This window comes from Heliangelus exortis, chromosome 24, assembly GCF_036169615.1.
Source record: "Heliangelus exortis chromosome 24, bHelExo1.hap1, whole genome shotgun sequence".
NCBI classification, from domain to species: Eukaryota; Metazoa; Chordata; class Aves; order Apodiformes; family Trochilidae; genus Heliangelus; species Heliangelus exortis.
Genome location: NC_092445.1, coordinates 1,333,042 through 1,344,794, shown reverse-complemented (window position 1 = coordinate 1,344,794; position 11,753 = coordinate 1,333,042). Strand labels below are relative to the sequence as shown.

The following is an 11,753-nucleotide window of genomic DNA, read 5'->3' as shown; positions in this document are numbered from 1 at the left end:
GCCCTTCACCTCTGGGTTCTTTTGAGGCAGAGGAGATAAAATTTATACCTCAGCTACCTCAACCTCAGCCCTCGAAACATCCCGGAGCCCAACACCCCCCTGCAAGGAGGGAGCCCAGGGCCGTTCCCCAGCGAGCTGTCCCTTTAACATGGAGGGGTCCCCTCAGAACTACCGCTCCCAGCCCGCAGCGCTGCCCCGCACTGCCCAGGCCCCCCTCATGGCCGGCGCCGGAGCGGAGCACGCCGGGGGCTGTAGTTCCCTCACGGCTTCGTGGGGACGGGGAGTGGAAAAGTGGAGGGGGGGGGGACAAAACATGAAGGGTAAAACCCCCCCAAACTGTGCAGGGCTGGGAAAGGAGGCGGGGGGAGGCAGAGCCGCTTCGACCGCGCTCTGGTGCGGGCCCCCGGGGCAGGGGGGCTGCAGGTGGGGTGCGGGGCTGCTTGGGTCAGACTCCGACTCAGCCCGATGCAGGCTGCGGATCGGTGATACCGGGGCGGCTACACCGGGCACGGTCTCTGCCGCCGCGGTGCGGGTTCGTGGGGGAAGGGAAGGCCCGGCCCGACCCGGGGAACGCGGCCCCGGCGCGGCTTGGAGCGGCCTCGCCTTCCCGGCGTGCAGCGCGGCGCCGTCCCCGCCGGGCCGCCATGTTGTCGGAGTGAAAGGCAGGGGGAGAGGCAGGCGGCGAGCGGCCTGGGGGGGGCCGAGATCCGTCTTCATCCTACCGCTCCGCCCGTGAGTATCGCCACCGGACCGGGCCCCAGGCGCGCCGCGCACCCCAGCGGAGCCACCGATGGGGCCATATTGGTAGGGGGAGCGGGCGGAGCGGCGTTAGGCCGCCCTGAAGGCCAGCGGCGGCGGGGCGCTGCGCTCGGCTCTCCCGCCCGGCTCCTTGTCGGCGCTCGGGTGCCGGGGCCTGGCGTCTATTGTTACCGGGGAGGGGGCGTGCAGCGGATCCCCCTTCCCGTGAGGGGCTCCCCGGCCGCTTTCCCTCCCCCCCTCCTCGCCGGGCAGGGAGGTTGTGTTGTTGTGAGGGGGGGGCCCTGGGCCCATCCCGGTCGGGCGGTGGCTGCGCCCCCCGCCTGCACCCCCCGAGCCCGGCCCGACGCGGGGGGACCCCCCGGGGCTCTCCCTCCTCCCGGGGGGGCACAGCCCGGCCCGCCGGGGAGGGTCGTCGAGGCTCCGCTTTGTTGCCCTGGGGGGCCCGGCCCTGGCTCGCCGTGGTGGGGGGGTGGTTGGGTGCCCCCCACCCCTGCTTTTTGGGGGGGGTCTTCGGCGCGGCTCGAGGTGGGGGGGGGGTGGGAGTTCGGTGTCTCCGGCAGGGGAGGGGGACGGTGCTTGGCGGAGGGGAGGAAAAAAGAGACAATACTTTTAGATGTGCTGGGTGACCCCCTCGGGGTTTTGTGTTTGTGTGGGTTTTCCCCTTGTTTTTATCTCGTTTTCACGTAATAACAACGTTCGGCCCATTTCAATGGCAAACTTGTGATTTTCAGAGACTCTCTTGCCCCCACCTGAGAAATATTAATTTTTTTTTCCCCCTTCTTATTGGTCAATGTTTAATAACTTTGCTCTGAACGGAGGTTTTATTCGACAGATCATGAGTAAGGAATTTCCTTTATTAAGAGCAGGGGAGGTGGGGTACGGGGCAGCATTTATTTATCTTACGATCTTTTAACGCTGGTTTAAACAATCTGCTCCCTGATCCAGTCACCCCCTTCCTGCTGCATCTCCCCAGGTTTTTCAGGAAAACACAAGGTTTAACGTGAAAACTTCTTGTAGGCCACACAGCTCTGGAACAATGGCTGTGCTTTAATTTCCAGTCTTAACTTTCAGAAAAAACAAAAAAAACCCCAAAAAGCTCAAACCGTTTCCCAAACCCACCCAAGCTCTGCTACAGTTCCTGATTGAACTTTTGGAAACGCTCATCTTGTGTGGGCATTATTTTTTAATATTGCCTGTTGTTTTTAGAGGTTATATTGAATCAGAGCAGGGAAGCTGTGGACGTGGGGCTGTGCTGGATGTGGATTAAAGCTGCCTTCTTCAGCATCCCCACTTCTGCTTAAAACTTGTTCGGGGATGGCTCTCAGAAAGTTTTTTTTTGTTGCTTGTGGAACGCCCCGTGATCTAAAGCGTTTTGCTTGTAATGACAACACAGAGCAGTTTATTTACATCTGTCTTTTTTAGGATGGGAAAAAGAAAATCCTCCACTGTGAGCGCATTGTAGCAGTCTGGAAGCCTTTGTAAATATGTAACTCTTCCCAGCCCAGGGTTGCCCTGGGAAAAGTTGATGATGTATATTTACTAAGAGTTTGGGAATGGAAAGGGTTGGAGTAGCCATTAGGAGCCTGGCAGCTGCCTCTTGGTTAATGAATGTGCCTTGTGTAGGTGACTTCACATATTTCTGCTGCTCTGTGTGCTTTGAATGACAGGATTCAGCTGTCTGCTACATTTAACATGGCATTTCTATAAAAACACATCTTGGAACTAAACTTGAACTACCCAGAATGCTCCTTTCCCCTTTGCTCCCTTTCAAAATGTCGCCTTTGCCAAGTTTTTCAGAGCTGCCTCAGCTCTGAGATGAAAGAGGAAGCTGCTGGGAGCAGGAGGCACTTGTGTGGATCTTCTGAGTACCTTGGCTGAGGTTTTCTGCACTCTCTCAGCTTTTATAGTAATGCAGTTATTAACAATCTGACAGCAAATTAAACCAGAAATTAATTTGGAATTGTTTCTTCCCCCCCACTTTTGTTGGAGGGGAGAGCAAGGTGTCTGTGCAGACCTCCACTTGCAACTTTGTACCCTGTGCTGTTTCCACCGGAGCCCAGACCTTTCACAGCCTTAGAGATGCTGGAAACTTTCTGTGGATTCATAGTATCTTGGTCAATTTTTTTCAAAGCTTGGCCTCTGAGAGCTTGGAACATCTCTTTCAATAGAGCCTGCTCCAATTGCATTGTCTGCAATTAATGTGCACCTCAGCTCAGTGATTTGTGAATTTCTTGCCAGTAATTACTGATTATTTGGTTTTCTTATTGCATAGAGGAGCTTTAGTGCTTTATTTCATGTTGCTGAAGGAGCTGGATAATGTTTATTACAGTGAATGTAATGGGAAAATGCCATTAAATTGTAGCATTGTATTCATAAATATCAATGGAGGTTTAGAAATATCTGGTATTGTCACAGTATTTTATGAGTAGTTGTGATTTCCAGACTTTTTAAAAGGCAGAGAAGTTAGCTCTGCTGAGTGTTACTGGTTCTTTAAGTCATGAAGGTGTTTGAATATATAAAAAGCCTTGTAGAGCTGCTTGTTTCCTGGCCATGGAGGCCGTGTGAGTCAACAAATGCATGTTGTAGGTGCAGGTAAAATCTTATCTTTGCTGTTCTCTTCTGAATCTCAGCACTGTTCTTAATTACTGGGACAAACTTGAGTAAGTTTCAAAGACAGGATTTGAATTTTTGCAATGTCAACTCTTTCCACTGTTAGAAAATCGTTCTTGGAAGTTGCTTGGAGTAGTTGCCTGTTGTTCAAAACTCCTGTGATGGGCAGAGAGGAAGCAGCTGCCTTTCAGGCTGTCAGAGCTGCTGGCAGGATTAGGGCCAAGGTTTACAGCCACCAAGGTACAAGAGTAAAAAGCATTCCAGTGCTGGTGTGCAGCTGTGGTGTGAGCCTGCACAGGCTGAACAGCCACCCCAGTTCCATCCTTGCAGCTCTGTGCTGTTTGTGGGGAGCCGTGGAGGTGACTGAAGTCACCAAGTAGCAATCTTTTAGAAGAAAGAATAATTCTGACTTTGCCATGCCCTTAAAACCAAATTTGGTCTGAGCACTGTGTGATGGGGGAAGGTGTTGTTCTGGGCACAGGTGTGATGGCTCTGGGGCCCTCGGGAGCAGCTCCTGGTGTTAAAACAACAAACAGGGTGTGGGTTTGTGCTGCTGGGCTCCTGTCAGGATGTTTGGGGGGACAGTAAGTTTGCCAGCCTGGTCTGTGGGTTGTCCTCCTGTGTGTAGATGATTTTGGGTGTATGCAAAGCATCTCCAGTGCTGGGCAGTTTCTGTGACTTGTGCAGGTTTCCCCTGGTGCTGGTGGCAGTGGGACTGGTGCTGCTGGCTGGTCTGGCTCTGGAAGGTTCTGCTGAGCTCCCAGACACCAAACTGTTCTTCCTCCAGGGAACCTCGTACAGAACATACTGCTGTGCTTTATCATCTCATGACCAGAGCCAGCTTTTGAGTTAGCAGAAAGTGCACCTTGTGTTTGAGACTTCCTTAACTGTACAAGATGAAATTCAGTATTTTAAGTTAGCAATTAAAAAAAAAAACAAAAAACCAAACCAAAACCAAAATCCAAACAACTGTTGCCTTGATGTTTTGCATGGCTGAGTGAACACATCCTGGTGCAGCAGGACTTGAGTCTTGATGGAAGATCTGCCTGTAGTTTGTAAGGTGTGAACAAGCACAGCAGGCACTGGTGGTGTAATTTGTGTTCCACTGGGGCTTTGGGGGGACTTTTTTTTTTTTTCTAGCAGCTTTCTGTGGCAGCACTCCAGTTGGTGTTTTGTCCATCACCTAAACTGTCATTCTGATTTCAGTGTAAGGGGCACCCGACACGAGTCTTGCATATGCTAATAACACTTTACAGCACAAAATATGGGGTTTTTTTTGGTTTTTTTGTCTTTTTTAGCTAGTGTGGCTTGTTAAATGATATTTAATTGGTAGGTTAGCAGGGTAAAAAATACCCATGCTGAAAGGAGTCAGATTTGGCATGGTGATGCTTCCCTGCCAGTCACGGGAGGGGTGTGTTATTTACTATATAAAGCTGAAGCTGCAAGGATTTAATGTTTCCCTTCTCTCTTTCTCCCCATCTCCCCCCTTTTCCCCTCACCCCCCCCAGGTGTTGGTGGAATGAGCGTTGCGTGTGTGTTGAAGAGAAAAGCAGTACTCTGGCAGGACTCCTTCAGCCCCCACCTGAAACAGCACACTCAAGATACAGCTAATCCCACCATGCCTGTTGTATTGACATCTGGAACAGGGTCCCAGGCTCAGCCCCAGCCAGCTGCAAACCAAACTCTTGCAGCAGGGACACACTCCAGCCCTGTCCCTGGATCCATAGGAGTTGCAGGCCGCTCCCAGGACGACGCTATGGTGGATTATTTCTTCCAGAGGCAGCATGGTGAGCAGCTTGGGGGAGGAGGAAGTGGTGGAGGCGGCTATAATAACAGCAAACATCGCTGGCCTACTGGGGATAACATTCATGCAGAACATCAGGTAAAAAAAAAAAAAAATAAAATCAAACAAGTTCAATGTTTTCCAAACTCGTTCAGTGTTTTCCAAACTCGACACGTGAATGCCTTGGCTTTATGATGGATGCTTGGAATGATGCTTTTTGAAGGCTTGAACTGCTGCTTGTGGGGTTGGAAGGGCAGCAGCCCTGCTTTGTGTTTTCTCTTTTTTCAGGATTGCCATGCCTTGGTTGCTATAAGCTGAAATATTTCTGCTCTTAGGAGTATTGAAATCCCAGTCCACTCTCTGTGACAGTCAATGCATGTTTGTGAAATTCATTATTCCCTTTATTGATTTATTTAATTTTTTTTTTTGATGCCTGAATCAGTGTCTGCTGCTGCTTTTCAAATCTGTTGCTGTAGTTAAATAATTCTTATGTAATGGTATTACAAAACTGCCAATGCATGTAGGTTGGGCTTTCACCATTCCCAATATTGAAAAACACAGGTCAGGAAGTTGCTGGTAATGCTTTTAACTGGGTTTCTTTGCTTGTTTGGTTTGGGTGGTGGGTTTCTTTTAGTTTTGTTTTTCATTGTAATTGGGAGGGGAAGGTGCTATTCACGTGCTTAGCTGGACTGAGGAAAAAACAGCCTTAGGAATGTCATGAAACAGTGCTTTTAAAAACTTCTTACAGTGACTTAAACATTTTTAAAAGGCTGGTGGGCCAAAATATATCTCGGTAGTAGTGTTTACTAGAAGTCTTTTTAGGAGTTGCATTTTCAGATATTCTGGGAGTTAAATGAGTGCATGACTCACCCCAGCTTTCTGCCTCTGACCTGTAAGTAACTTGACAGAGAAGTGCTTCCTCTGCTAAAGGAGCAGAGCTTGTAAGCACATTTTTAAAACAAATGATTACCACAAATACTGTCAGGGCAGCAGACACAAAGCATTTGAAGCCTTTATGGAGATCTCCTGCCTCTTAGTTTTTCAAATAAAGTGAACAAACCCTTGTTCTTTTGCTCTGCCCACCCAGACCATTTAAAAGCAAACAGTGCAGTGGATTTTGCAACCTCGCTCTGTTAGTGTGTAATCAACAAAGGAGTAAACACAAGTTCCCTGTTAACTTCTTCTGGGAGAAAAAGCACGTAAAGCACTGTGATGTGAACTGAGCAGCTAGAATAATATTGTAGTGGTTTCCCTATGTGGAAACACACTGTTTAGTTTAAAAGCAATAACTGTGTTGAAATTAGTTGAAATTTTTTTATTACCCAAGTTTTCAATCACTAAATTTCAGTCACTTGTTTCAGGGGACATGGATGAAAGAGATTTTAATGCTGAGTTGGGTAAGAAACAAAGTAACTGTTTCTTACTAAAAGGCTGCAACTTCTAGGTTTTTCAAACAAAAGCTGTGGTCTGATGCAGAGCTAGTTGGGCAGGGACTGCTTCTTTTTTTTTTTTTTTTTTTTATGGACATTTTGTGGCAAGATGACTTCATGAATCAACATGAACATCATAAAATTATTCATCCCTATTTCCTCCAACTCATACTTTCATCATCCTTTTTCTGAAAATCCCTAAAGGCAAAGACAACAAAATCCACTGCAGATTGAGGAGGCAGGGGCCTGGACAACCAAACCCTGCAGTCATTACCAATGATGCTGCTCTTTGACCATTTTTAAGCATGTTCTTTATTAACCAAAAGACTTTCATTCAAACTAAAGAATCCTGCCTGTTGGAGAGGCTTGCCCTCATGGCAGTAGCCATGCTGCTCTTCCCCAGCTTCAGTAACTCCTTGAAAGCTACTATTAATGGTTTTACCACTTAATGAAAGAAAAACTCATTAACTTATACTAGCTTGAATGAAATTTAAAAAAAATAATGCATGCATTCTTTGGAGTCAGGACACTTCTGAAGCTGGATGGACAAAATACACTCTCAGGATTCAGCTTGTTAGGTTCTGTGTGTTCTTTCTCTGTTGCTTTCTTTGTGTTCTGTGATTTGAGGCTCAAGAAATACCCACTGTAATGTAATTAATGTTGGAACCTTATCTGCTCTACTTCCTGGTAGTTTTTACATCAGCTGCAGTGTATTTGTCATGCAGTCCTGGTATTGCTGCTGGAAACCAAGCTTTGTGTTTCATTCCTTCAAAGTCAACTGTGAGATGGACCAAGAAACCTTTTTTTTATGTGTTTTATTTGCTACTGCAGACTCCACTGGTGGCTGGGCAGTTTTATCTGTATATTTCTTGCTCCAGCCTTTCTTGAGTGCCTCTTTTTCCATGGTACTCTGTTTGCCTTGGGCTTTTTCTCCTGGGAAGCAGAATATATGTAATCCTAACACTGCCATTCCTTTTGACTTTTTGGCCACTTCTGCATCTGCTTCTTCACTTATAAATTCCTTGGTGCAAGATGGTGCAAAATGATTTAATTCAGTTTGGGCATAGGTGGGATAGAACTGAATTTGTCCTGCAGGAGTAAAAGTGGTAGAAAGTGCTGGTACATGCAGAGAGGTGGGGAATCATCATGGATGGCTGCTAATTCCCTGTTTCTTACAGATACCTTTGTGGTACTGTGCTTTTGGGTTTAGACTTTCAAAGACATTACAGAGGGGCCCTTGCTTTGTTGCCTTGAAGACTGGTAAGGAAACTCAGTAGCTGGAAGATCATGGAAAGTCAGACAAAATAATTATAGGGTAATCCAGGTTAATGCCTGCCTAGAGCTTGGGAGGTTGTAATTAAAGGTAGAGGGATTTTTTAAAAATTTTTAAATCCCAGTTTGTTATGTATATAGACAGGCATCTACCTCTGGTGATAATGCTCCAGTGATTTTTACCAAATAATAGCATTTTTTCATGTGTTACTTAATACCTGGGAGTGCTGTGAGTCCAAACTTATTTATGGGATCCTTGCTTTTCATTTTTTATCATACTGGCTGTTCTTCCCTGTTGGTGGTTCATGGACAGCAGCTCTGAATTGTTGAATGGCTTTAGTGGGGGTGACTTAGGACAAAGTTTCTGTGCTCCCAAGGAAATGGAAATGTCCTCTAGTTGTGAAGGGGAGGAAGATGCTGGTTCTCTTTATATATTACCTAGAAATTTTCTCTTCCTTTGGCATTTCCCCCTTCTCCAGAAGGTGGGGTGGGATATGTTTTTGTTTAAAACCAAGTAATGAAAGATGCTACTGTCATTTTGCATATTTAGGTGTCAAAGATAAACCATCCCCACAAGTAGTGCATATTATAAATTTCTCTTTGTTCTTGCAGACACTGAAATAATGGTGAAATCAGACATTTTTTTTCTAGACTGGAATCATGGAACTCCTAAGCAAATTTCAGCTGTTTGCAGCCACAAATACTTAATCACCAAACTTCCTGCTACAGGGAAGACACTTCCAAAACAGTCTTCTCTTTATTCACAAAAGGCAGCAAGATGAGGTTAAATTACTGTCCCCCAGTAATTTAAAGGTTAAAACTGAAGAGGTTTTGGCTGTTGTTCATCTCTGGTGCCTGATAACCCCTAAAGCTGTTGGGGCACACAGTCATGCCAGCTGTACTAGAGGGAATTTTTGCTGTTTTTCCTGAAGAATACAGGGAGAGATCAGAACCTTACTTGAAGTAGGAGGTCTGAGATGGCTGCTGTATAATGGCCTAGGTTGGATTTGTCTTGGTTGTGAGAGGTTGTGTATCTCATTACAGATCCACACAGCCATCTACTGCTCCTGAGAGGAGTGAAAAGACAGTTGAGATATTCAGTTGGGGGAAATTATCAACACTGAGCAGGCTTTTAGGAAAATTGGCTGGGTTCTCTTGGATTGGGTCTCCTGTGGCTTGTGCATGCATGTATGTTCTTGAACTAGAGTGAAGGGAGTTTCTCTGGTGGTGGTCCCTCCTGAATCACCCTGCATGCATATACTTAGACTGTCTGGATTGCAGTTAGGGTAATATGGGAGTTACTTAGTAGAACCAAATGATTTTAGGCATTTACTTTCTTTGAGAGCATGTTTAATTAATAATCAGAGACAATAGAACTCTGTGGGGATTGTCTTGTTGAATGTGGGGAATTTTTCACATATAGCTGGTGAAGAATAGTGAGAGCAACAGGGCTGAGGCTGTGTTTTGTGCTTTGATTTTGCCTTTTGGCAATGTGACCATGCTGCTTCTTAACTGGGAACTTGAATTTAACTGGAGACAGAAGGTAATTTTCCTGGCAGCTGCCCTTTCAGAGCACTGCCACTCAAACTGTGCTGCTTGATGCTGGGAAAGTGTCTGGATTTGAGGTTGTTTGACAGTGTTTGGTGCCTGCTGGCAAGCACTGTGACCAAGGCTTGCCTTGCAGTCATGGCAGGGGCCTCTAAAAAGATCCTGGAAGCCAATGGAGCAGAAGCCCTAACATTTGTTGTTCCAAAGTGAAATCCCTGTTAGGTGACAGTTTACTCTTTAGGACAGAGATTTCATGATCTGTCTGTGGAAAGCACCTGGTGTATGAGAGCCACTGTGGTCTAAATCATCTGACTTGTTGCCTGGGCTAGAGCTGAAGGCATGGAGCAAATCCTTAATCACATACACCACCTGATACAACCCGTGGCTCTGTTCCTGGAGAGCATTTTCTGATGCAGCTTTCATTAAATCTGTTGAATTTTCATGGGTATTTCCTTGTGTCACAGGGAGCTGGTTAGGGCTTTTCTTACTTTGACACTGAAATGGCTGTGCTAATATGATACCCTCATAATTTAGAACATAATACCAAGCTGAAATGTCTAGTTTGGCTGATTTGTTTTGCAGAGAATTTCTCTGTAATAAGGCAATATCTTGGGCAAGGGGAATTGGAACATTTAATTTAGTTTCCCTGCTTTTCATTGCCCCTTGAAAATACCTCCTGAGATAGAAGGACCACAAATAGATTGGCCAAGCTGGGTATTTAAGGTTGGGTATTGGAAAATCCTTCTCTTGTACAGGGGAAAAAAAAAAACCCAAACACTTTGAAATCCTCAGAAAGTCAGCTTAACTCTGCTTCCTCTGAATCTGGGGTTTTGCTGTCCCTGACAGACTGTTGCAAGATATCTGGCCCTAGTTGGGATTGCACAAGCTACTTGATGTACTGGCTTTGGAACTTCTCTGTGGTGTATGTCCTTGGTGGACATACTGCTTCCTTGCTCTGGTGCTTGTTCAGGACAGCAAAGATATTTTCACACCATTGTGCTTGTAATTTTCTGTGCTCCAAGAAGACTTCCAAGTATTTCAGTTCATACACTGTCCCCACGTGTGTTTTGCATAGATTATTGGAGTGAACTTCTGCTTGTTTTCTTCCTTGCCTCTCTCCAACTATGCTTTCCCCTTTATCAGCTCTTTTGTGGCCTGCTGAGTTGGTGTGACCTATCTGTGCTGTTCAGAACAGGTTGTGATACTCACAGCATTTCTGTAAATGGCTGAAAATTCACAGAAGATCCAAATCACCCACCCCCAGTAGCCTCTTCCTTGCAAAGTGGCACCTCAGTTCACTTCCACTTCTGGTTGGAAATCCTCAACAAAGCTTTTCCAGAGCACTGAATTTAGTGTTGCTGTGTCCAAAAACTTGCTTGTAAGTGTGTGCTGTGGCAGTTTCAAAGCTCTTGTCTCTGAATGATGAACAAACCCACCTTTGTGTGCAGATATCCTCTGGTGCTGTGCTCCTCCCATCAGCTGATCTGCTCTCAGGTATCCTGTTCCTGCTCTGCCTTTGTTCTGGGTAACTTTTGTTCTGGGGCAGTTGTTGTTGTTATTGGGAGCATCTGGACACATTGCTGACCCTGCACTGAAGCTGTGGTTCAGACCTTGGTGCTTCTCTGGGGTGAAATTTGACTGGTATTAAACCCTCAAATGAGCCTTTGGCCCTGCTTGGGGCCACTTGCATCTGTTCCTGACAGGAGTACTGAGCTTGGCACTGGAGTGGGACATTGTGCAGCCCTTCTTACACCTTTTTCCCTCTGAGTTGAAACCTCAGAGTATCAGAGGAGAGGTGGTAGTGACAGGAAGAGCCTTCCCAGGGGTCAGGTGAGCCAAATCTTATGTGTCCCTGAGTGCCTGCAGAAAAGCAGTGATCCACACACATGCTGCTGGGAAGCAGAAGATGGTTTTCCCAAGGTATTACAAGCTCCAGTGGGGCAAAATTCAGGTTGCTTCTTCTGTAAGCCACTATTTTGGAAGGCTGTACCCCAACAATAAAAGTGCCCAAGTCATAGCAGAGTAACCTAAATTCTGCAGTTATGAAGCACTTCCCTTGGTGAAGAAAATCTAAGGGAAAACATAATTAGCAAAGTGATCTGAGCCCTTCTGAAAGGCTGCCTTTCTTGGGTTTATTTCTGTACCCTGAATCATTAATTATCTTGGCTAGATGCCACAGAAAGCATTAGCCAATCTGCAAGTTCAATAGCTTTCTGCTTAGGATCCAAATGGTAGTAGCAATTCTAATGATGAATCCTTTACTACTAAAATAGTAGTTAAACCACCTAATCCTGTCTAATACTTGTGACTTCACATTCTTTCTTTACTGACTATTGTTGTAGGAAGGCACT

General features: G+C 46.1%; 1 protein-coding gene across 15 annotated transcripts in view; it reads left to right on the top strand.

Moving 5' to 3' along the window:
• The first annotated feature begins 612 nt into the window (after positions 1–612).
• PUM1 (pumilio RNA binding family member 1) overlaps positions 613–11,753 on the top strand; it is a 77,138-nt gene continuing 65,997 nt past the window's right edge. For 12 of the 15 annotated variants that reach the window (XM_071768073.1, XM_071768078.1, XM_071768080.1 and 9 more), the window contains exons 1-2: positions 613–732; positions 4,878–5,251. In XM_071768073.1, coding sequence (XP_071624174.1) covers positions 4,889–5,251 — 363 coding nt within the window. In that variant the 5' untranslated portion in view covers positions 613–732; positions 4,878–4,888. Of the gene's footprint in view, positions 733–4,877; positions 5,252–11,753 lie in introns of those variants that run through there. The other 3 variants (XM_071768083.1, XM_071768082.1, XM_071768081.1) reach the window with 2 other exon arrangements.